Source organism: Cyanistes caeruleus, chromosome 26, assembly GCF_971803275.1.
Source record: "Cyanistes caeruleus chromosome 26, bCyaCae1.hap1.1, whole genome shotgun sequence".
NCBI classification, from domain to species: domain Eukaryota; kingdom Metazoa; phylum Chordata; class Aves; order Passeriformes; family Paridae; genus Cyanistes; species Cyanistes caeruleus.
This window is the reverse complement of record NC_141726.1, coordinates 4,132,619-4,156,802: the sequence shown is the minus strand read 5'-3', so window position 1 is coordinate 4,156,802 and position 24,184 is coordinate 4,132,619. Positions and strand designations below refer to the sequence as shown.

The window sequence follows — 24,184 nt, the reverse complement described above, 5'->3', positions numbered from 1 at the left end:
TCTCGGGTCTCTCCTGTTGCATTTCCTGGGGTCTCTGGCTGGAAGTAACTCTCGGAAAGCGGGGTTTTCTCCTGCCCCAGACCCCCCTGCTTGCAGGGGAGGTCCAGCCGGCGTCCATCCCGGTCTGCTCCCGCTGGCTCCATTGCAGCCCCTCTCTCCCGTGCCCTGGAGCGGGGGAATGCCAGCACCGAGCCCCCCCGTGCTGCCGGGGCCGCAGAAGCCAGAGCCAGCCTGTTGCATGAGAATCGGGATATTTTTAGCTCTCTAATGTCCCCGGAGCGGCTCCAGCGCAGGCTCGGCCAAGGCTCCGTGTCCCTCCCGGTGAGCCGGGGGATGCCCCGGGATCACCGCCTCGGCCAGGGGTGGTTCGGGAGCAGGAGTTGCTGTTTGAGGGTGAAGAAGAGCATTCCCCGTGCAGTGCCAAGCGCCCGGCATCCCCAGCACACCGCTGGGCGAGCGGTGACCTCGGCGATTTTGGAATCAACCTCTGCCACGGCATCTGGCCCTGTGGTCACCTCCTGAATGTCCCCAGGGCTGTCCCCTTGCCACCACTGCCCCGGGCATAGGCTGAGTGATGCTGACACGTGCACGGGGCCTCGGCTTCTGCAGAGCCATGCTCGGGGCTCACTTAATAAGGCCACCACGTGCATTATTTTATTAATGAGGTATTAAAAAGCCATTCACGGTGATGCTTTGCATTCCCGGAGAAGTATCCAAGAAATCTGTACTGAGAGTGACTGCTCACCCTGTGTCCGGCTCTTAGGACAGCTGTGGGGACACCACACTGCTGGGGTGTCACTGTGCACCCCCAGCACATCACCCTGAGCTGCCAGCCTGTCCCCACCATGCTCCAGGGCACCAGAATTTGCTCCAAGGGCTTTTGTAGCTCTGTCTGAAGTTGTTTGGTGGCTCCTTGCCCAGGCTGTGCCTGGCCAGCTCGGGGTGGGGGTGAGCCGAGGATGGGGGAGTCGCTGCAGGGGGGACCTGGGGAGCTGGGTCTCTGCTCTGGTGGTTTTGGGGTGAAGTCTTCACTCTGTGCTGCACCGTCCCGAAGCTGGGGACACATTGGCACAAGGAGTCCCCTGTAACCCTGCAAGGCGGCAGATGGGGACATGGACCAGGTTGGGGGGGACATGAACCGGGAGGGGACATGGGGTAACTGGGATCCCGCACCAGCTGGACTCAGGGCAGGGTGCTGACCCCCAGCCCAGCTCCACAGTGGCCAAACCTCCGGGTAAGTCTCTGTCCATGTGTCCATCTGTCTGTCCGCAGGGCAAATGCCATAGGATGACCGCTGCTGGTCCCCTCTTACTGGCTGTGATATCGTCTGTCCTGTGGCTCACGCGGGGCTTCGACCCGGCTCCCAGTGCCTGCTCCGCCCTGGCCTCCGGCGTCCTCTACGGCTCCTTCTCCCTCAAGGACCTGTTCCCCACCATCTCCTCCGGCTGCTCCTGGACCCTGGAGAACCCCGACCCCACCAAGTACTCGCTCTACCTCCGCTTCAACCGGGAGGAGCAGGTCTGCACCCACTTCTCGCCCATGGTGCTGCCCCTCGACCACTACCTGGCCAACTACACCTGCGACCCCCGGGGCGAGGCCAGCCCCGTGCCCGTGCAGCCCCCGGAGCAGCAGCAGGAGGAGGAGGAGGATGAGGAAGCCGAGCTGGAGCTGTGTGAGGGCGCGGGGCCCTTCACCTTCCTGCACTTCGACAAGAACTTCGTCCAGCTGTGCCTGGCAGCCGAACCCGAGGCGGCCCCGCGGCTGCTGGAGCCACAAGCGCTGGAATTCCGCTTCGTGGAGGTGCTGCTCATCAACAACAACAACTCCAGCCAGTTCACCTGCAGCGTGCTGTGCCGCTGGCTCGAGGAGTGCCTGCAGGCTCCCGGTGCTCGCCGCTGTGGCTTCACCCACGCCGGCTGCAGCTGCCAGGCCGAGAGCCCTCCGGCTCCCCGGCGCAACGGCACCCGGCCCCCGGCCCCCGTGCCCACCCCGGTGCCCGCCGCCCCCGACTGCTGCCCCACTGAGCTGCATTCTGCGAATGTCAACGAGCTCGACCTGCCCGAGGTGCCACACGGTGAGTGGGGACACGGGATGGACCCCCCTGCGCAGCTCAGGGGTTCCCTGCGTGCTGCTCGTGGTCACGGAATGGGCACTTTCTGCCTCTGCACGGTCCATGGGGATTTGGGGAGCTGTGCATGGAGCAGGGAATTGTGCAGTGGATGGATCCTGGGGCTGGAGGGTGCCAATGGGGCACTGTGCATGGAGCAGGGAATTGTGCAGTGGATGGATCCTGGGGCTGGAGGGTGCCAATGGGGCACTGGGAATGGAGCAGGGAATCGTGCAGTGCATGGATCTTGCCCATGTGCACTCCTGGTGCCAGTTGGATGCTGGGCATGGAGCAGGGAAGTCGTGGCATGGATGAATCCTCCCCAAGCACACTCCACAGGGCTGGAGGGCGCAGGTGGGTGCTCTGTGGAGCAGGAAAGCTGGTGCATGGGGCAGAGAATCCATGGAATGGGTGAATCCTGCCTGAGCATGCTCCCTCAGCGCTGGAAGTTTCCAATGGGACACTTCATGGAGCAGGAAATCCATACAAAGTTCAAATCCGCTGAGCTGCAGCTTGTTCTGCCCTTGCCGTGGCCCTGGGAACGGTCCCTGGGATGCCACGGTGACCCCACCGCTGCCAGGGCTGGTGCCACGGCTGCTCTGGCACATCCCACGTGGCTCCCTGGCCTCGCTTGCCGCCTCCCTGGCACGGGGCAGGAGCAGGAGCCAACGCATTCTGCCTTGGTGGAGACGTGGAAAACAATTTGCAGGTAAAATGACCCTTTCCCGTGGCAAATTACCCTTGACTGCTGCAGCCCGGGCGCTTGTTATTCCAGGCAGGATGTCACGGCACGGCGGCCGGGCTATTAACCAGGCGGAATGAGGCCATTTGCTCGTTCCGGGATTGTAGGAATGGCTGAGGATAAAGCAGCCGGCACCGGGATCGGGCTGTCCCGGTGCTGCCCCTGCCCGCAGCGCCAAGCTCGGCGAGGTGATGCGGGGGTTTTGGGACACATCTGGCCAGATGTTCCCTTCAGCAGCCTCAGGGTGATGCGCGGGCAGGAGCAATCCCCAACTGGGCTGCGCGGGGTCTTTATCCGGCAGATTAGGTGGCGGGGCCGGGCCGGGGGTGTAGAGATAATTTCATTGGGCTTTAGCATTTATTTCAGGAGCTAAATGTCATTACGGGCAGATCCCCCACTAAATCCCCGGTCCGTTACAGCTGCAGGACTCTAAATCGCCTCATCCCGAGGGGAGCTGTTTGAGCTGATTTCATTTTATGGGTTTTTTCTGCGTTTTTGGGGTTTTTTACCCCACTTTAAACGCCACTGGGTGATTAAGAGCTCAGCAGCAGGGTCAGGTGCCAGCCCCAAGGTAACAGCCTGGATGATCCTGTGCCCGAGGACTGACACCTGCTGTGGCCAGGGGATGTCTGGGGAGAAATGGGATCAGGATGGGATGGAGAAAGGGGATCCAGGATGGGATGGAGAAGGGGGATCCAGGATGGGATGGAGAAGGGGGATCCAGAAGAGGATGGAGAAGAGGGATCCTAGACAGGATGGAGAAGTGGGATCCAGGATGGGATGGAGAAGCAGATGCTCCTCCAGGGGATCCAGCACATCTGCAGGGGGTGGCTCAGTGGGGTTATTTCCCCCGAGCGTGGCACAGGGCGCTGGCCAGGGGTGTCCCTGCAGAGCTGGCAGGGCTCAGTGCCACATTCCGTCTCTCCAGCTGCGATGGCCACAGCGCAAACTCCGGCTCCTTCTCCAAATTACATTTGACATTCAATTAAAGGCTGGAGCGCCCGGGGGCTCAGTGTTATTGTGGAGCCGGAGCCACGGGGGCCATGCTCTGCCTCGGCCACCCCTTGTTCCACGCCGCTGCCACCGTCCCCCCCCGGGTGTCACCGTGCCGAGCTGCGGGGCCACAGCACAGAGCGCCCTTCATGCGGCGAGGGGGGGTCCCGGGCTCCCACCTGGCCTCCCCCCGGCCCCCTTGGGTGGAGAATGGTCCCCTTTCAGGGGGATGGTGGCACACAGGGCCGGGGGGCTGAATGGCGCCTGTGAGCCGAGGCTTGGCGGGCGCCCAGCGCTGATCTCAGCGGCTCCTCCGCCGCAGCGACGTGGGGCTGGCACCTGCCCAGAGCCTCCCCACAGCGGTGACCCCAGGGTCCCCGGCACCCACGTCATCCCCGCCGTGGGGAGGCTCTCCCAGGGGGATTCAGGGATGCGCTTGGAGGCACATGGGCGGAAAGCGTGGATGGGTTGGAGTTTTGTGGGGGAGCTTTGGGTGTGTTCAGCTCTGGAGCTCCAGGCTCCAGGCAGTGTGGAGTTCTAAAGAACTCCAGAAGGGTGACCCCCTCTTTTTGTTGCCCTCTGGGTGACTCTGCTGTGTCAGTGAGGCCAAACAGTTCCAGTTTTGGGTTTCCCTCACCCCAAACCTACCCCTGTTCACAAACCAACCCCCAGTGAGGTACTGCCGGGACAAAGACACAACCAACCTTGGGATTCACCTTGAGGTCCCCGAAGGAACACCTCTGATGTCCCTGGAATCACCTCCAATCCTTGTACCCACCAGCTGTGCCGTGGCGGGGTGCTGGGGGACCCCCGGGCAGGATGGGGTGCGGTGCTGGGGTTGGCCACGGCCTCCTGGTGGTGACAGCCGAGGATTTAGTGCACTCCAAAGGAAATTGAATTTGGTGTCTCTGTCGAACACAGCCAGGGAGAACGCCCTCGTATATCTTCGGGATTTATGGTTTTCCCCAGGCTCTTGCCGTGCTGTGTGTAATTCTGCTGTGGCATTCCCGGGGGGAGCGGGGGGTTTGGCCCTGTTGGGAATTCATCCCGGTGGCCCCACAGACCCCCCTGGGCATCCCCTCACTGTCCCTGAGTCCCCCTGTGTCTCCCATGCCAGCAGGAATTCCATGCCCTGGAGTGGGATGTCCAAGGATATGAGGGTGCCAGCGGGGAGCCCTGAAGGGTTAAGGCAAAACTGGGTAAATTTGGGGCTTTTTGACAGCACAGTCAGTGCCAGAGCAGGCTGTGCTCCCTGCCTGGGGCTGGGTGTCCCCGCTCTGTGTCCCAGCGGGAGCCACCATGTGCCCAAAGCACTCTGCCAGTGCCAGGTGTCCCCATGCCACCTCCCGTCTGTCCCTTGGGGACGTGTTTGGTTGGCAGCTCAACAAGGTGCTGGTGCCATCCCTGGCTGCTCCCCTGGCTGTCACAGCAGTGGGGTGACCAAAGCATTTTTGGGGGTGACATCCCTGGGGTGGCATTTGTGGTGCCGTGCCCCTGTCCTCCATGGCACATCCTGCAGGAACAGCTGGGATCGATCCAGGGGAACTCCAGGGCCCAGATTTGGGGACAAGAGTCCCTCTGGAGGGCAGGGAGGTGTTCTGGGGTGTGGGGGAGGCCGAGGGAGGCGTCCCCCTGCGCCTGTAGCCGCGTCCCCTGCCGAGCCCTGCACATGCCAGTTAATTTCACGCCAAGTGCTCTTGATGGATCACTTGTTATTTTTGGTGAGCCGAGACATAAATTTGTGCCACCTCACTGCAGAGAGCTGATAAGTGGGGACGGGAGAGCACCTTTGCCTGGCACAGTGGGGCACAGGCACCCTGCCTGCACCAGGGACGTGGCACCCTGGGCTGGGGTCCAGCTGCCAACCCTGTGACACTTTTGGGCAGATTTTGGGGGGCTGTGAGTGTGCTCAGTGATGCTCAGCCAGGTCTTGCTCTCAGGGGTGCCATGGGTGCCCAGCATGGGGCCAGACATCCCTGGAATGTCCTACGCTGCTCTGTCCCCATCCCTGTCCCCCTGCCCGCTCTCATTTGGGCATTTCTCTTTCCTAGGCAATGCGGTTGAGGAGAACCAGAAGGTGAAGACCCAGTGGCCACGGTCAGCGGATGAACCCGGGGTCTACATGGCCCAGACAGGTACCAGGAACAGGCAGGGGGACACTGGTGACACCGGGCTCCTGCACCTGAGGCAGGAGTCACAGAGATGGAGTGACTCCCTTTATCTTCCTGCCCACGGACTGCCTTAATTTGTTCCATTTATACATTTTTTTTCCTCTGCACTTTCCTCCAAGGGTTGTAAAGCTTAAAAAAAAAAAAAAAAAAAAATCTATTAATTGTTTCATTCAGATGTATTTGTTTGGCAAACCCATCTGGGTAATTTGAGCGTGCTGCTCCCCTCTCCAGCCTCCCTGATTTATGGTTGGAGGGCTTGGAGGCGAGTGGGAGATGGATGGGCCCCGGCTCTGCTCCATGTGCTTGGCGTGCAGAATTCCTGGCCACGCTCAGCTGCTCAGGGGGGTCCTGCCCCACTGGGAGCTCCTGGGTGACCCCAGTGGTTACCCAGTCTCGGGGTCCCTGTGTGGCACATAGCAACCCCAGCCTGTTGTCACCACCACAGGTGACATGGAGCCCGTGTCCTGCCTGTCTCCAGGACAAATGGTCCCCTTTGGAGCCCTCCCCCATATATCCCTGTTTAATTTAAACGGATGGGCTCTGCTGTTGGGCTGTCCAAGAGCCTCACAGACATCATCAACCTTAATAAGAGCTGGTTGTTGTAAATGTCAGTGTGTGACAGGGTGGGGAGAGGGAGCTGCGGAGGGCTGGCTGTGCTGTCCGTGCTGCCCACCCTGTCTGTGCTGCCCACTGCCCACCCAGTCTGTGCTGCCCACTGCCCACCCTGCCCATACTGCCCACTGCCCACCCAGTCTGTGCTGCCCACTGCCCACCCTGTCTGTGCTGCCCACTGCTCACCCCGTCTGTGCTGCCCACTGCCCACCCTGTCTGTGCTGCCCACTGCCCACCCTGTCCATGCTCCCTGCACTGCCCACACTGCCCACTGTCCACCCTGTCTGTGCCGCCCACTGCCCACCCAGTCTGTGCTGCCCACTGCCCACCCTGTCTGTGCTGCCCACTGCCCATCCCGTCTGTGCTGCCCACTGCCCACCCAGTCTGTGCTGCCCACTGCCCACCCTGTCCATGCTCCCTGCACTGCCCACCCTGCCCACCCTGCCCACCCTGCCCACCCTGCCCGTGCTGCCCACTGCCCACCCTGCCCACCCTGTCCATGCCCCCTGCACTGCCCACACTGCTCACTGCCCATCCTGCCCACACTGCCCATCCTGCCCACACTGCCCACACTGCCCACCCTGCCCACACTGCCCACCCTGCCCACACTGCCCACTGCCCACCCTGCCCACACTGCCCACACTGCCCATCCTGCCCATGCTGCCCACTGCCCACCCAGCCCACCCTGTCCATGCTCCCTGTGCTGCCCACACTGCCCACCCTACCCATCCTGCCCATGCTGCCCACTGCCCACCCCACTCACCCTGCCCACCCTGCCCATGCTGCCCACTGCCCACCCTGCCCCCCCTGCCCGTGCTGCCCGCACTGCCAGCATCTCCCAGGATGGATCCCGTCCCTCACACCAGCTGCCATCCCATGCCCCAATCCCTTCTCTGGTTCTGTCTGGTGCTGAGCCCGGTAAGGCCTCACCTCATTGACACCCTCAGTGCCACCCATGTCACCCACACCACCTCATCCTCACCACTGCACTGACCAGTGCCAGCCACCCTTCTCCCGCCCCTTCTGCGGGGCTGTGCTGGTGACACATCCCCTGTCCCCTGTCCCCTGTCCCCTGTCCCCTGTCCCTGTCCCCTGTCCCCTGTCCCCTGTCCCCTGTCCCCTGTCCCCTGTCCCCTGCGGGCTCTCAGGCTCCCTGTCCCCCCCAGGGGACCCTGCGGCGGAGGAGTGGTCGCAGTGGAGCGTGTGCTCCCTGACGTGCGGCCAGGGCTCCCAGGTGCGGACGCGCTCCTGTGTCTCCTCTCCCTACGGGACGCTGTGCAGCGGGCTGCTCCGGGAGACCCGCACCTGCAACAACACGGCCACCTGCCCAGGTACGGGGGACACCGGGGACACCGGGGACACCGCGGGGCTGAGCAGCCGGGTGGGAACAGAGAATGTGCTGCTGGCACATCTCTGGGGTGCTGTGGTGGATGAGAAGGGTGGCTCGGCATGGTTGCAGTGACCACTCTGCCCTGGGATGCTCCGAGTGCTGTTGGCATCCCTCTGTCCTCTGGAGTCCTTCTTGGAAAAGCACAGGGGAGGCGTCTGGAATGGGTGCCCTGCACTCTGTGCCCTGGCAGAGGTCTGGAATGGGTGCCCTGCACTCTGTGCCCTGGCAGAGGTCTGGAATGGGTGCCCTGCACTCTGTGCCCTGGCAGCGGTGCTGCTGCTGGGGATTTGCCTCAGGAGCTCCTTTCCATCCTCTCTCCTGGCAAGCTGTGGGCTCCTCCTGGATGCCCCCGAGGTTTGTGCTGGAGCCTGGGGGATTTGGAGGCTGGCATTCTGAGGGGTTCCTCCTGCCGTGGGGCAGGAGGGGGCTGAGCTGCTCAGCGCCTCGAGGCAGGTGATGGGCAGGATGCTGAGGATGTTCTGTCTGTCTGTGGTGGTGTCCATGTGGCTCACGTGGGACATGGGAATCAGAGGGACCTCAGGGTGTCGCAGCAGCAGCTGCACTGCCCTGTCCCAACCTGGGAGTGTTTCAAGGGATTTTCACCTCCTGGACATGCAGTGTCCACTCCCCTCTGTGCCGGGGAGTGCAGCCCTGTCCTGGCCTCCAAAGACATCGGAGCTCAAAGAGGAACATCCTTTAGGATGGTCCCTGATCCTTTCCTGGGAGCTCTGAGCTCCCGTGGATGTGAGGGGAAGATCGTGCTTGGTGTGGTGACGTGGATTGGGGTGACCCGTGTGTGGATTTGGGGGGACGTGCGCCACCAGCGCCAGGACCCCAAAAGGGAGGCTGGAGCAGCGCAAGGAGTGACAGCGGCACCGCTGCCAGCTCCGGGATTTGGGATGGTGACAGGGCAGGCAGTGCTGGGAACTGTGCCTGGCTGAGCCGTGGGCAGGGCATGAGGGGTCTGCCGTGCCAGGACCCCCCGGTGGCAGGAGGAGGAGGAGGCTGGAGCCCTTGGGCTGTGCTGTGTTGCAGTTCCCGGTGCGTGGGAGGAGTGGTCCCCGTGGAGCCTGTGCTCGGTGACCTGCGGGCGAGGGGCCAGGACCAGGACACGGCACTGCGTGGCCGCGCGGCACCGAGGGAAGGCCTGCGAGGGCCCCGAGCTGCAGGCCAAGCCCTGCAATATCGCGATCTGCCCGGGTCAGTACCTCCCTCTCCCCACACTCCTTCTTCCCGCCGGGAGTGCCAGGAGACGGCGCCAGCTGAGCGCCAGGGCTGCGCTCCTGGTGCTGTGAGGGATGGGTGGCAGCGCCACGGGGACCTGGGGTGCAAGGCTGCTGTGACACTGTGTGCACCACCCTGTCCCTGCTGGAAATCCAAGTGGAAAATCGGTGCCGTTGGTGGTGCCGTGGTCTCGAGATCCCAGCATGGGCAGAGGTCCAGCCTGAGAATCACAGAGGAGGTGGCCCATTCCCTACCTGTCTGCTGTGTCTGGCACTGGGGTGGCACAGGGACACTGTGGGGTACAGGGAGGTGACAAAGGGGGCCAGCACAGGGTCTGTCTGCACACAGGTGGCAGTGCCACATCTGTCCCTTCCTCCTGCGTGCCAGGAGTGGTCGTGGTGGTGGCTGTGGGGTTTCTGCAGTGACGGGCAGGGATGCCATGTCTTGGGTGATGTCCCCATGGGGACCCTACGTGTGACACGGGGCAGCTGGCAGAGAGCTCAGAGCAGGAGGGAGCACAGGACCTGCTCCTGCAGCAGCTCTGACAGGGACACGGCACCCATGGCACACAGCTTTGGCCATGGCAGTCCCGTGGAGATGCTGCTGGAGCCTTGAGCTTGGCAGGGAATGATGCCAGGGATGCTGGATTTGGTTGGAAGTGTGCCAGGGATGCTGGATTTGGTCAAAAGCAATGCCAGGGATGCTGGACTCGGCAGGACTGATGCCAGGGATTCTGGATTTGGTTGGAAGCAATGCCAGGGATGCTGGATTTGGCCAGAAGTGATACCAGGGATTGAGTTTGTTTGAAAGTGGTGCCAGGGATGCCGAGTTTGGAAGTCAGAGCTTCTGAATTTGGCGGGACCAATGCCAGAGATGCTGGGTTTGGTTGGAAGTGATGCCAAGGATGCCAGAAATGTTAAGCTTGGTGCGAGCAACACCTGGGTCCCCACTCTGAGCGTGTCCCTTGTGTCACAGCTGGTGTGGAGGCCAGTCCCAGTGACAGCCCCATGCCCGTCTGGCATGGGACAAGCCAGCACATCTGTAGGTTGGACCCGTTGCCCGGTGAGCCCGGCGCGGGTCACGGCGAGCCGGGGCTGTGTGGCCGAGCGGCCGCTGTCCAGTGGGAGCTGACGCTGCTCTCCTTGTCCCCGCAGTGGAAGGGCAGTGGCTGGAGTGGGGCGCCTGGAGCCGCTGCTCCGTCACCTGTGCCAATGGCACCCAGCAGCGGACGCGCAAGTGCAGCGTCTCGGCCCACGGCTGGGCCGAGTGCCGGGGGGCCCACGCCGACGCCCGGGAGTGCTCCAACCCCACATGTCCCAGTAAGGCCCCGCGCGCTGGGGGGGAGCGGGGGGATGGCCTCGCGTCGGGGCGCGGCACCCAGCACGGCCCAGCCGTCGCGCCGCCGCGGTGTCACCGCCGGTGATACCTGCAGCGCTGGCAGCCCCCTCCACTGTAGGGGAGCGAGAGTCTGAGGATGATGCCAGGGATCACCGGGCACGTCTCAGCTGGAGGAGCTGGGGGTTGGCACTGTCCTCGTGGCGGGTGGCGCTGGGGACCCGTCGGTGCCAGGTGGCTGCGGGTCCCACCGTGCTTTAGCGTAGAAGCACGAGGGAGCTCTGACATGTGCACACGGGGCTGGGGATGGCTCTGGGCATGGGGAACACCGGGAAAAGGATGGACCACGGGGTCCTCATCCAGTCCTTTGAGCTGCTCCTTGTTTTGTGGGAGAGGTCATGGCATCAGTGGCAGCCACAGAGGGAGATGGTGGCTGTGCCATGGTGCCCATGGATGGTGACAGGGAATAAGGGGCATCTGCACCAGGATGGGCATCTGCACCAGGATGCCAGTCTGCTCTAAAAGAGATTTAAATCACTGATCCATGGATTTCACACCCCGCGGGATTTCGGCTCACAGCGCGTGGGGCGGCCCCGTCCCCGTGGCTGCTACTCTCCGTGCGCAGAGCCACGTGTCGATAGTGTCCCCATCCTCACAGCAGACAGCAAATGGGGTCCCTGGAACCACTGGAGCCTCTGCTCCAAGACCTGTGACACCGGCTGGCAGCGGCGCTTCCGCATGTGCGAGGGCACGGGCATGCAGGGCTACCCTTGCGAGGGCACCGGCGAGGAGGTGAAGACCTGCAATGAGAAGAAGTGCCCAGGTACAGGGTACCCCACACCCCAGCGCCCCTCACCCCACACCTGGGCAGTGCTGATCCCCCCCTTCCCCCTCAGCCTACCACGAGATGTGCAAGGATGAGTATGTGATGCTGATGACCTGGAAGAAAACGGCTGCCGGGGAGATCATCTACAACAAATGTCCCCCCAATGCCACAGGTGACCCCAGATGCCCCACGGATGGAGCAGGACAGCGGGTGGTGGGTGGGATTGGGGTCAAGCACCCCAAAGCCCAGGGGCAGTGGGTGGTGTTGGGGTTGAGCCACCTGGAGCCAAGCAGGGGGTGGTGGGTGACATCAGGGATGAGCACCCCCAAACTCCAGGGGCAGGGGTTGGCATTGGGGTCAAGCACCCCTAAACCTCCCTTCCCTTGGAGCAGAGAAGAGGCTGATGGGGCCAAGCCACCCCAAAGCCCCAGTGGTGGCATTGGGGTCAAGCCACCTAGAACAGGGGTGGTGGGTGACATTGGGGTCAAGCACCCCTAAATCTCCTGGCCCTGGAGCTGCACACGGGGCTGTGGGGTAGCATCAGGGTGCCAGGAAAGAATTCCAGTGCCAGCCCTAATCCCAAATCTCCGTTACAGGGACTGCCAGCCGCCGGTGCCTGCTGAGCCCCCATGGGGTCGCCTATTGGGGTGTGCCCAGCTTTGCCCGCTGCGTCTCCCACGAGTACAGATACTTGCATCTCTCAGTAGGTGCCCGCTCTGGCACGGTCCCTTCTGTCCCCTGTCCCTGGGGCTCTGTCCCATCCCTGGCACCCCAAGAGCCACCTCACCTCTCTGGCATGGGGAAACTGAGGCAGGGCTCCCTGGGTGGGCTGGGAAAGGGGATCTCATTTAAGCTGTGTCCATGGGGAATGGTTCTTGGGATGGGAAGGTTCCCTCAGATCCCCATGGAATTCCCTGTGGGGTGGGAATAGGGATCCCATCCTAGAGCTGGAAGGCAGTTCTGGTTTGAGTTGTGTTCCTATGTCCTTGGGAAAAGGCTTTTGGGATGGGGAGGATGCCCCCCAGACCACCCTGATGTCCCCAAACCCCTGTGAATGTCCCCAGACAATTCTGGATGTCCCCAAACCCTTATGGACTCCCTCAACCCGCATGTCCTGCAGCTGCTTTAATTAACGCAATGAGCTCTGCAGCGTCCCCCGCGCTCTGGGGACGATAAGGGACACCCAGCACTGCTGGGGGGTGGTGGCAGCAGGGTGACACCACTGTCCCCACCCTGTACCAGCTGCGGGAGCACCTGGCGAAGGGCCAGCGGGTGCTGGCAGGGGAGGGAATGTCCCAGGTGGTGCGGAGCCTGCTGGAGCTCATGGCCCGCAAGACCTACTACAGCGGCGACCTGCTCTTCTCCGTGGACATCCTGCGCAACGTCACCGACACCTTCAAGAGGGCCACCTACATCCCGTCCTCCGAGGACGTGCAGGTAGCGGGCAGGGGGACAGCCAGGGTCCCCTCCCCAGAGGAGGTGGCCGTCGGTCGCTCGGTTGCTCGGTCGCTCCCCAGCCCCGCTGAGCCCCGTCCCCGCAGCGCTTCTTCCAGGTGGTGAGCTACATGGTGGATGTGGAGAACCGAGATAAGTGGGAGGATGCCCAGCAGGTGAGTGGCACAGGGGGATGGTGGCAGCCGGGATGTCCCCGCCCAAGGGGTGTCCCCTCACCGAGGAGATGCAACCCAGCGGTTCCGGAGCTGGTCCCATCTCCTGCAGGTCTCTCCCGGCTCCGTGCACCTGATGAAAGTGGTGGAGGACTTCATCCACCTGGTCGGGAATGCGCTGAAGGCTTTCCAGAGCTCCCTCATTGTCACTGACAACCTGGGTGAGCAGCGGGGTGGGCGTGGGGACCTGAGGGGACACAGGAGTGGGAGGTGACACCCTTGTCCCCTGACAGTGACCAGCATCCAGCGGGAGCCCGTGTCCGCCGTGTCCAGCGACATCAACTTCCCCATGAAGGGGCGGCGGGGGATGAAGGACTGGGCCCGCAGCTCTGAGGACAAGCTCTTCATCCCCAGGGAGGTGCTGAGCCTCACCTCAGCCGGTGAGCAGGAGTGCCCAGCTGTGCGCACATCTGGTGGTGCGCACACCTGGAGGCGTGCCTGTGTCTGCTTGAGTGTTCCTGCACATCTGGAGGGGTGCGCGTTGTGAGCGGGCACATCTGGAGTGTGCAGGTGTGCACACAGGGGTGAGTGCACATCTGGACGTGTGCACGTATGAGCCTGCACATCTGGAACTGCACATGTGCGCAGGCGTGTGTGAGCCTGCAGATGTGAGTGCACATCTGGGCGGGCCTAGGCGTGTGCGCGTGTGAGCACACACATCTGGAGGCGTGCCTGCCTGCACACACAGGAGCGCACATCTGGCGCAGGTGTGGGCTCACATCTGGCTCCCGCTCACACACACCTGGGCCACGTCCCCGGGGGTGCACGAGTGGCCACACTTGGCTCTGGGGCCGTGTGTGTGTGTGTGCCAGCGCACATCTGGGCGCACATCTGGCAGCCCCGTGTCCCTGTCCCGCGTGTCACCGAGCCTGTGGCTCTCTCTGCAGAAGCCGAGGAGTCGTCGCACTTCGTCATCGGGGCAGTGTTGTACCGCACGCTGGGGCTCATCCTGCCCCCGCCCAGGTGAGTGGTGCCTCCCGCGGTGTCCCCTGCTGTCCCCCGGCCTGTCACAGCCCGTGTCCCCTCCCGCAGGAGCCCCCTGGCCGTCACCTCCAAGGTGCTGACGGTGACGGTGCGCCCGCCGACGCGGCCCGCAGAGCCACTCGTGCTGGTGGAGCTCTCCCACATCATCAACGTGAGTGTCCCTCTCCCGTGTCACCAGCAATGTCCCTCCCCACATCACCAGTGTGTGCCCCCCTCCCCATGCCACCGGCCCCTGTCCCCCTTTCCACATCCTGACTCTTCATGTCCCTCATCGTCACTGAAAGTGTCCCCCTCCCACATTGTCATTGGGAGTGTCCCCCTCTGTGTCATCCACACAAGTGTCCCTTGTCCCACATTGTCATTGTGAGTGTCCCCTCCCACGGTGCTGCCCTTCCTCATCTTCAGCTCTCCTGTGTCATCAGCAAGTTCCTTCATCAGCACCACGACTGTCCCCCTCCCCTCCCACACCGTTGATGTGTCACCCTCCTGTCCCATCACTGTCACCTCCCAGTCCCACACGGGTCCCTGTCACCTGCAGGCACCGAGACTGGGGCAGGGCCCAGCAGTTCCCAATGTACAGCATGGTCCCTGTGCCCAGGCTGGGGACGTGCCAGCCCTGGGACCCCCGGGGAATGCTCCTCAAGGGCCACGTCTCCTCGGGGGGTGGGGACAGGGCTGGGGGGAGCTCTGACCTGTCCTTGTGTCTGCAGGGCACGTCCCACCCGCAGTGTGTCACCTGGGACTACTCGAGGACGTGAGTCAGGGGCACGGGGACACAGGGACACTGGTGACAGGGCAGGGCTGGCAGTGCTGGGGGGCTGCTGGGAGGGAGGGGAGCAGGGACAGGGATGGGGAGCAGTGCTGGGAACAGGGATGGGAATGGGGTGGGGGAACAGGAACAGGGCAAGGGATGGGAATGGGGTGGGGGAACAGGAACAGGGAAAGGGATGGGAGAGCAGGGACAGGGAACGGGGATGGAAATGGGGTGGGGGAACAGGAACAGGGAATGGGGATGGAAATGGGGTGGGGGAACAGGAACGGGGAAAGGGATGGGAATGGGGTGGGGGAGCAGGAACAGGGAAAGGGATGGGAGAGCAGGGACAGGGAACGGGGTTGGAAATGGGGTGGGGGAACAGGGGCTGGAAAAGGGATGAGAGAGGGAAAAGGGATAGGAATGGGGTGGGAACAGGGATGGGAGAGCTGGAATGGGAGCAGGAATGAGGGAACAAGGACGGGAGCAGGGATGGGAGCAGAGATGGGAGAGCAGGGATGAGGACCAGGGATGAGTGTCCCTTCCCGTGTCCCAGCCCCACTGGCACGGGTGAATTGAGCTCCCACGGGATTGATGTGGCCGCGGAGCCGCGGGGCCTCCCCCGCCAGGCTGCCATATGTGATTTGCTAGTGCTGGCAGGAATGAGGGAAAGTAGGGCAGGAAGGGGGGTGGGCAGCACTGCGGGCTGGGGGTGGGCACTGCCAGCCCCCCTGCCCAGGTAGCCGCGGGTGCGCCACAGCTCGGGGTCACTGGTTCCAGTTCATCCCCCAAACCGGTGGAGAGCTGTTGGCGGTGATGAGTGTGGCGGGTTCTCAGCCGGCCCCAGGGACAGTCCCCAGCTGTCCCACAGACCCAGCTCCCGGTTTTTCTGTCGTTCTGGGAGCTGTGGCTGCCCTCACCTGGGCATGGCAGTGTCACCCCCCTCTCTGCTCCCTCACTAGGGAGGTCCCCATGGCAGGCGGGGTCCATGTGACAGGAAGGGTCCCCATGGTGAACCCCATTTAACAGGAAGGGTCTCCGTGGCTAGGGGGTCTCCAAGAGGGGTGGGTCCCCATGGCAGGGGGGTCCCCAAGAGGGGTTGGTCCCCATGGCAGGAGGGGCCCCCATAAAGAGAGGGGTCCCCATGGTGGAGAGATCCTTCTAACAGGAGAGGTCCCCATGACAGAAGGGTCCCCAAGGGTGAGAGGGGTGATAGTGGGGGATCCCCATGGTGGGAGAGGACCCCTTGGAGGGAGGGTCCCCATGGAAGGAAGGGTCCACATGGAGAGAGAGAATCACATCCCTGGAAGGGTACACAGGTGCCAGGGGCCTCTTGGGGCTGTTGCCTGTCCTGGCACTGCCCCTGCCCCTCTCTGTGGTGTTCCTTCTCCCCCGCACCCCAAACCTGTGTGGGATGATTAAACCTGAAGCCTTTTGGCTGCACCGCTCCCAGCAGGATCATCCTGGGGGAGGGATGGCTTCACCTTCTCCCCGAGCTCGGGGGGTTCCCTGGTAGCGCCCCCTCCATGCCCCCCCCAGGGCAGGGCCAGGAACGGGTTAACTCTGGAGGGGCTGCGTGTGTTTGATCATTTCAAATTGCTCTCCCTCGCTCTCTTCCCATTAATCAGGGATGCTGGCTTGGGAAACTGGGACACGGAGAGCTGCCAAACCCTGGAGACCCTCCCGGCACACACCAAATGCCAGTGCCGCCAGCTCGCCACCTTCGCCGTCCTCGCCCAGCTGCCCAGAGACCTGGTAGGGGACAGGGTGGGGACAGCCACGAGCCTACTGGGGACATGGGATGTGGGTGGGGGATGACCCCAGGGCTGGGGGGGGTGGGTCCCGAGGGAGGGTGGGGATGGACACGAAGCATTTCCCACTAGGACGAGGTTAGGGTGGGGGTGTGCCCAACCAGCCAGGGGAAGGGTCCCAGCACCCCCAGCACCCCCAGCAGGGTGGGTTTGTGTGGTCAGGGGCTGCCACGGTCCCTAGAGCTCAATACGGGGCACTGCTGTGTGCCAGGAGGGGAGGGAGCAGCCCTGACCCCCCCACTCCCACCATTGCTATTCCGCCTGTGTCCCCTATTGGCATGGAATCCCTGGGAAGCTGCTTTGGCTGTGCCACCACTGTCACCGACCCCCTCTGGCACCCAGGGGTCCTCAGGATGAGGGGGTGGAGGGCTCAGAGGGGGCAGGGGGCTGGCAGGGAGCAGTGCGGGGGGCTGGGCTCAGCCAGTCCCCGCTGGTGTCCCCCCAGGCCATGGACCCCTCGGGGACACCGTCGGTGCCACTGATGATCGGCTGTGCCGTGTCCTGCATGGCCCTGCTCACCCTGCTGGTGATCTACGCGGCCTTCTGGAGGTGACCCGAAGGCACAGGGGACCTGGGGGGCACCTGGGGGGCACCTGGGGGACACCTGGGGTGTGAGGCCGTGTGGGGAGGGCGTGACAAAGGGGGACAAGGCACTGGGAAAGGCTCAACATCAATGGGATTAATGGGAACGGAAAACCCGGGTGGGAAAAGATGCTTGGGCTGCCTGGCACTGTCCCTGCCCCAGGACAGCACCCACCCCGTGGCAGCATGGGACAAGGGACAGAAACAGGGGCAGGGACAGAAACAGGGGCAGGGACAGGCTGGCCCCCAGCCCCACGCCGCTCCTGCCGCAGGTTCATCAAGTCGGAGCGCTCCATCATCCTGCTCAATTTCTGCGTCTCCATCCTGGCTTCCAACATCCTCATCCTCGTGGGCCAGTCCCAGATGCTCAGCAAGGTGGGTGCTGCCACCCTGCCACCCTCGGTGGGGTCCCAGGCCACTCGCCTCATCCCCTGCTGGCTCCCAGCAGCAGATTGGATTTGGATTAACTCGATCCCGGGATTAAATCCTCCGTGCCGATGGCTTTGACACAAACCTCGCCGGACGTGGGGGTTTAACCGCTGCGCTGCCGTGGCCGTGTCCCCCTGATGTCCCCGTGTCCCCACCCTGCAGGGCGTGTGCACCATGACTGCCGCCTTCCTCCACTTCTTCTTCCTCTCGTCCTTCTGCTGGGTGCTGACCGAGGCCTGGCAATCCTACCTGGCGGTGATCGGCCGGATCCGGACACGCCTGGTCAGGAAGCGCTTCCTGTGCTTGGGATGGGGTAAGAGCCCGGCATGGGTGGGAGGAGAGCACCCCTCGCCCATCCCTGGTACCCCCCAGGCTCACCAGAGGGGAAACTGAGGCACAGTGGAGGAAAGCAGACTCAGGTGTCTCGGTGGTGGCACCCTCAGGCCGCGGGGAGCTGTCAGAGGAGCCCCATGGGGTGGCACAGGTGGGGACAATGCCACCTTCCTCCAGCCCCTCCAGCTTCATGTCCCCTCTCCAGGCTTGCCAGCCCTCGTGGTTGCCGTCTCCGTCGGCTTCACGCGGACCAAAGGCTACGGGACAGCGAGCTAGTACGTGGGGACAGGGGACACGAGGCGGGGCACGGGGGCTGCTGTGGGCCGGCTGGGAGCAGGGGATGGCCACAGGGGTGTCCCCTGACGCGCCACCCGCGGTCCCCTGCAGCTGCTGGCTCTCGCTGGAGGGCGGTTTGCTCTACGCCTTCGTGGGACCCGCTGCTGTCATCGTGCTGGTGAGCCGCCCCAAGAGCCTCGGACCCCCTCCAAAACCCACCCTGGGTGGGGGGCTCGTGGCAGCCGTTGCCGCGGGCAGGGGGGTCCGTGCCAGCCCTGAGCCCACCCTCCCGCAGGTGAACATGCTGGTGGGCATCATCGTCTTCAACAAGCTCATGTCCCGCGACGGCATTTCAGATAAGTCCAAAAAGCAGCGAGCTGGGTAAGTGCCCTGCGCCCCGCGGGGGGGGGGTCCCTGGGGCTGAGCCCCCCGCCCCTGCACCCCGCCAGGGGCTGGGCACGGCGGTGCTGAGGGTGGGGCAGATTTCACCGCATCAGTGGGCAGTGGGGGCCAAGCCCGGGGTGAGCGCAGCCCCTTGTTGGGGGCTGCCGGAGGGGCAGAATTTGGGGGGCAGCCACCCCCGCTCCTTCCCTCGGGGAAGGGGGGTCCGCAGGCCGCAGCCCCCCCTCCGTGCCCGCCCTCTCCCCTGCCGCTTGGCCACCCCCCCCCCTCACCATTAACAGCTGCCGCCCTCGACTAACCCGGCGCTCTCTTTCTCTCTCTGTCTCTTTCTCCTCCTCCCATTTGCTTCTTGCCTGTGTCCGTCCATCCATCCCTCCATCCATCTGTCCATCCATCTGTCCATTCCCCCCCCCTCCGTCCTGCCTTGCTCCCCTCCCCTCTCCCGGTGCCTGCATCCCCCCGCCCTCCCCGCGTGGCCCGGTCCTGGCCGCGGGGCGCCGGGGGGGCGGTGGGCTCGTAGCTCCAAGCCCCCCCCGTGCGGCAGCCTGCTGCTGAAATGCACCAAGTGCGGCGTGGTGTCCAGCGCGGCCATGACCTCCGCCACCGCCAGCAGTGCCATGTTAGTGCCGGTCCCGCGCCCGCCGCGCCCCCCGCCCCGAGCACAGCCCGGGGGGGACGGGGGGGGGGGCTCTGGGCATCTCCCCGAGGGGTTTGGAGGGGGTTCGGGGGTCCCCGAGGGGAAGGAAGGGTTGATGCTGTGTGCTCGGGGCGGGGTGCGCGTGTCCCATCACGTCTGCATGGCATGGCTTCCCATGGCAGGTCACCTCATCGCTGGGGTCGGGCGCCTCTCCTGGCCTGGGGGTGGGGGCACGGGCTCGGGGGTGTCCCCGGGACCCTCTTCCCGGCGTGTGAGCTCCAGAGGCTCCCGAACGTGCCCCGCTCACGGGGGTTTAGTCACAACAGAGGCAGACCCAAAATTCACCGCTTAAAAAAAAAAAAAAAAAAGAGAAAAAAAAAAATTCCCTTCTCCGCTGTTGTGGTGGCCGTGGGAGGGTGGCGGTGGCCCCGCGTCCCCCCAGCACCCTCTGGCTGTGTGGGGACAGGGACACACCTGCGGGGCTGGAGCCCACAGGTCCCTCAGCCCTCGGTCCCCAGCCGGCGCTGGCTTGGGGACACGGAGGACGAGGGGACAGCTGGGTCACACAGCCCCGGCCATGCTTGTGGGGCGCGGGGCAAGGCTCGGGGGGCTGCTGCGGGGGAGGGGGGCGGTGCTCGGGGGGCTGTCCCGGGGCAGCCTCGCCCCGCGGGCTCACCCCGGCCCCTCTCTCCCTGCGCCAGGGCATCGCTGTGGAGCTCCTGCGTGGTCCTGCCTCTGCTGGCGCTGACCTGGATGTCGGCCGTGCTCGCCATGACCGACCGGCGCTCCATCCTCTTCCAGGTCCTCTTCGCCGTCTTCAACTCCGTCCAGGGCTTCGTCATCATCACCGTGCACGGCTTCCTGCGCCGAGAGGTGGGGCGGCGCCGGAGGGGTGCCGGGGGACAGCCCTGGCCGCGGTGCCGTGACCGGCTCTGTCCCCGCAGGTCCAGGACGTGGTGAAGTGTCAGATGGGGGGGTGCAGGAGCGAGGAGAATGAAAACTCGCCCGACTCCTGCAAGAACGGGCAGGTGCAGATCCTGGTGAGTGGGTCCCCCCTGGAGACCCCGCCGCTGCCTGTGCCGGCCATGGTGCTTCATTTCCCCGTCTCTCTCCCTCTCTTTCTCTCCTCTCTCTCTCGCTCTCTCCCCTCTTTCTGGATTTTTATAGACAGATTTTGAAAAGGACGTTGACCTGGCATGTCAGACAGGTGAGCTCTCCTCTGTTGTCACCCTGCCACACCTGGGAGGCGCAGGCAGCACGAGCCGGGGGGTCTCTCCTGTGTCTCCCACCCTCCGTGGGACCCTCGGGGCTGGCTCTGACCGCGCTCCCTGCCCACAGTGCTGTTCAAAGAGGTGAACACCTGCAACCCCGCCACCATCACGGGCACCTTGTCCCGCATCTCCCTGGACGGGGACGAAGACCCCAAGCTCAACACTACCTCGGAAGGTGGCCTGGGCTTCTCCAGCCTGCCGGGGAACATTCCCCCCGCCAGCATCCTGGTGCAGGTGCCCAAGATGACGCCCAACGTGGTGGCGGGTCTGACGGAGCTGGGCGAGCCGCCGGCGCAGCAGCTCAGCCTGGAGGCGCCGGGTCCCGTTTACCTGTGCACGGAGAGCAGCCTGCGGCCCCTGGAATACGGCTGGATCCGGGCCCCCGAGCCCCCCCGCGAGAGCGATTACATGATGCTGCCCCGCCGCACCGGCAGCCTCAAGCCCTTCCCCCGGGACGAGGGGACGCTCGGTGCCGGCGCAGAGGAGACGGTGCCCGGTGGGACGGGGCGCCCGGCAGCCGAAGGGGACGCTTACCCCGGTTTTGTGGCCGTGGATCACGTCAACGTGAACCTGAACCAGCCCTACGCGACGGTGAAGGCTCCCTACGGCCTCCAGTTCAAGCAGCATCCCACGGTGAGGCAGATCCTGGCCTCGGAGCTGTCGGAGCGCAGCCGCACCATGCCCCGAACCGTGCCCGGCTCTGCCATGAAAGTGGGGTCCCTGGAGGTGAGCGGGGGGCTGATGTGGGGAGGGAGGTGTGTGCCAGGACACGAGTGCACGTGGAGGGTTGCACGAATTCCCCCCCATGCTCCCCCCGGCCATCCCACCCTTGGCGGGATGAGCTCTGTGTCCAAACTGGGAATGGATTGGGGCTAGCATGAGCCCCTAAACCCTGTTCCCCCTCATCCCGGACCTGCAAAGACCTTTCCCTTTTCTTCTCCATCTCCTCCCCCTGCTCCTGCCTGTCCCCCTGCCAGAGGAAGAGGTTGCGGTACTCTGACCTGGACTTCGAGGTAAGTCCTGCCATGGAGGTGTCACCGGTGCCGTCGTGGGGGACTGATCCAGTTTGTCCCCACTCCCTTCACCCCACTGGCAGCTCCTGAGCTCTGAGGGGTTGAGACCAGGCAGTAACAAGCGTTGGCTGTGGATTAAAATACCGATGACGAGCACAGAGTGGGCTCTGCTGCTCGTCTGGGATGCCCCAGGAAGGCAGGGACGGGGACAGGGACAGGGACAGTGCTGAGGGACAGCGGGCAGTGCCCATGGCCACAGGCTCTGCTCTGCCCCCACAGAAGGTGATGCACACACGGAAACGCCACTCTGAGCTCTACCACGAGCTCAACCAGAAATTCCACACGCTGGACCGGTACCGGGCTTCGTCCACCGGCTCCTCCAAGGTGAGGTCCTGGAGGCCCTGTCCTGCCCTGGTCTACACACCGCAATCCTTTACCTCCTCCTGCATGGACTGTGACACCCCGGGGAGATTGGGGGCACCCAGGGGCGCTGCCGGGGCTGAGCGCTGGGGTTTTTCCACAGCGAGAAAAGCGGTGGAGCGTCTCGTCGGGCGGCGGGGACAAGAGCACAGGCAACGTAAGTCCTGAACCCCCGCCGGGGTTGTCCCATCCCATCCTGGAGAGGGCTGGAGGTGGCCGTGCCCCGGGGCTGCGGGACAGAGCCGGGCACAGCTGCCCCTCACCCCGCAGGATGTGACCGGCCCCGAGGAGCAGCGGCCGAAGGCTCCGGCCGCGCCGCCCAAGCCGTGGAGCACATTCAAGGCGATGACGCTGGGCTCGCTGCCCAGTGCCCAGCGGGACCGGCTGGAGCTGTGCCGGGCAGACTGGGACAGCCCCTGCGCCGGCCTGGACGCGGCCGACGGCGACTTCCAGACAGAGGTGTGAGCCCTGCGCCCATCGCCGCCGCCTCCGCCCCGTGCGCGGCCCCGCGAGCCGATACGCTGGGTTTGCTCCGCGCTCTGGGGCAGCCGAGGGGTCCCTGCCTGGCCGGAGCCGTTTTCCCCCCCGGGAGAACCGCCTCCCACTCGTCCTCACGCGGTTCCTCCTCCTGCCACCCCCCGGACGCGGGTGTGGAGGGGACCCGTGCCCTCTTCCCCCAAAATGCTCCCCCACGCTCACGCCTGCACCCCCACCCTGGGGCAGGACCGGCCGTCGAGGCCCTCAGACCTTCGTTCTTTTCTACCGGGATGTTTCTTCACGCCGTGCACCGTGTGCACGTGAGCGGCCACCCCCCGGGACCCCCCCAACCCCGGGACCCCCGCGGCCGCCCCCTCCCAGCCCTCCCCACCGTCCCCACCCCACGGGGCAGGTGCTGTCGTTGTTGGAAATAAAAGTTCACTCTCTGTGGTGCCGTGGGGCCGCGGCCGCCGCCTCGTGCTTCGCCTAGGGGTGGCTGTCACCCAGTGGGGACCCCCTGCTCTGTCTGCACCCCCCTGCCCAAAAAACACCCCCCCAGCCAGGACTGATCCTGCACCTACACGCTGCAAATGAGCATCCGATCACGGGAGCTGGGAGTGGTAATTATTAATCTGTGATAATTAATCTGTGAGCAAATTAGGAACTTCAGAGGCCATCGCCACGTGGAACTGCTCAAGGTGGGCTGCCCAGCACTGCTGGAGCATCCCGGCATCCAGAGCTGGGGGATGCAGCCTCCGGAGGTGGAGCTGGGGCAGCAGGACCGGCAGCTGTGGGAATGCCCAGAGTAGGAGCTGTGTCAGGACAGGGGTGCTGGAGTAGGGGACATCTCTGCTTGGTGGCTCTCAGCACATCTGGGAAGAGAGATTTTGATCAGTGGTGTGAACCACGGCACCAAAACGCTCCCGCTGGGAGTGCCATGGCTGTGCCATGATGGGAGCAGATCCTGGACACGGCTATTCCTTCCCTCCGGGAAAAGCCTCCAGAGCTTCCCTCGGGCTTCCCTCGGACAGGACAGGCTTGGAAAGAGCAAAGGACACCGCCCATTTTGGGTTGGTGGTCACTGCCCAGTTTGGAGCATGGGACAGGACAGGAGATGCTGCTCCCAGCCCCAGCGTGCCTGTGCTGGGACACCGGGCCAGGATGTGACCCTTGGAGTGGGGGCTCTCTCCCCAGCCCCCAGGGCATGCAATGCCATGCTGCTTCCAGCTCATAACGCACTTCATCCCAGCAGCGCCCAGGTTGGCTTTGGGGCACGGGAAGAAACCATCTGGGGCTCCCACCGTGGTGACGGGAGTGAAGAGGAGGGGGTGGAAGGAGCCAGATTATCCCACTGCCACCCCCTAAGGGGGGTCCAGCTGTGTTGGGAGGGGGTTGGCACGAGCACGAGGACTTGGGCTACCCATGCCAGGGGTCAGGACTGTGGATGACAGGTCCTTGCACAGCCAGGGGCTCCCGTGGGGCTTCACTGTGGCTCCCAGCCCCATGGAGGGTGTGGGTCAGGGGCACCTTCCCCTGCCTGGGGTGTCCCCCCGCTGCTCCCTAATTCTGCTGGCAGCCACATGCTCTGGTTCTGGTTTCTGGGAGCTGCCACGCACTGGGATCCCCCCACCCCCTGCTTTGGGGGATCCGGAGGCTGCTCCAGCTCCCCTCCTCTCCTTCCCAGCCAAACACAGCCGCGAGAGGCAGCGTCAGGGTTTTCTGGGGCATCTG

The 24,184-nt window shown here is 64.3% G+C and overlaps 1 protein-coding gene across 19 annotated transcripts in view; it reads left to right on the top strand.

Annotated features, from left to right (window-relative positions):
- Window positions 1-22,913, top strand: part of ADGRB2 (adhesion G protein-coupled receptor B2) — a 60,999-nt gene extending 38,086 nt beyond the window's left edge. For 3 of the 19 annotated variants that reach the window (XM_086863242.1, XM_086863226.1, XM_086863222.1), the window contains exons 2-32: window positions 1,273-2,074; window positions 5,894-5,977; window positions 7,792-7,956; window positions 9,051-9,215; window positions 10,394-10,558; window positions 11,233-11,397; window positions 11,471-11,572; window positions 11,997-12,103; window positions 12,643-12,837; window positions 12,942-13,010; window positions 13,120-13,228; window positions 13,301-13,447; window positions 13,955-14,030; window positions 14,100-14,202; window positions 14,762-14,805; window positions 16,431-16,557; window positions 17,059-17,162; window positions 17,468-17,570; window positions 17,787-17,937; window positions 18,163-18,232; window positions 18,345-18,411; window positions 18,529-18,614; window positions 19,156-19,254; window positions 19,974-20,145; window positions 20,217-20,312; window positions 20,440-20,479; window positions 20,611-21,269; window positions 21,521-21,556; window positions 21,836-21,940; window positions 22,080-22,133; window positions 22,247-22,913. In XM_086863242.1, coding sequence (XP_086719368.1) covers window positions 1,288-2,074; window positions 5,894-5,977; window positions 7,792-7,956; window positions 9,051-9,215; window positions 10,394-10,558; window positions 11,233-11,397; window positions 11,471-11,572; window positions 11,997-12,103; window positions 12,643-12,837; window positions 12,942-13,010; window positions 13,120-13,228; window positions 13,301-13,447; window positions 13,955-14,030; window positions 14,100-14,202; window positions 14,762-14,805; window positions 16,431-16,557; window positions 17,059-17,162; window positions 17,468-17,570; window positions 17,787-17,937; window positions 18,163-18,232; window positions 18,345-18,411; window positions 18,529-18,614; window positions 19,156-19,254; window positions 19,974-20,145; window positions 20,217-20,312; window positions 20,440-20,479; window positions 20,611-21,269; window positions 21,521-21,556; window positions 21,836-21,940; window positions 22,080-22,133; window positions 22,247-22,441 — 4,647 coding nt within the window. In that variant the 5' untranslated portion in view covers window positions 1,273-1,287 and the 3' untranslated portion in view covers window positions 22,442-22,913. The remainder of the gene's footprint in view (window positions 1-1,272; window positions 2,075-5,893; window positions 5,978-7,791; window positions 7,957-9,050; window positions 9,216-10,393; window positions 10,559-11,232; window positions 11,398-11,470; window positions 11,573-11,996; window positions 12,104-12,642; window positions 12,838-12,941; window positions 13,011-13,119; window positions 13,229-13,300; window positions 13,448-13,954; window positions 14,031-14,099; window positions 14,203-14,761; window positions 14,806-16,430; window positions 16,558-17,058; window positions 17,163-17,467; window positions 17,571-17,786; window positions 17,938-18,162; window positions 18,233-18,344; window positions 18,412-18,528; window positions 18,615-19,155; window positions 19,255-19,973; window positions 20,146-20,216; window positions 20,313-20,439; window positions 20,480-20,610; window positions 21,270-21,520; window positions 21,557-21,835; window positions 21,941-22,079; window positions 22,134-22,246) is intronic. The other 16 variants (XM_086863227.1, XM_086863223.1, XM_086863232.1 and 13 more) reach the window with 10 other exon arrangements.
- Window positions 22,914-24,184: the final 1,271 nt, after the last annotated feature.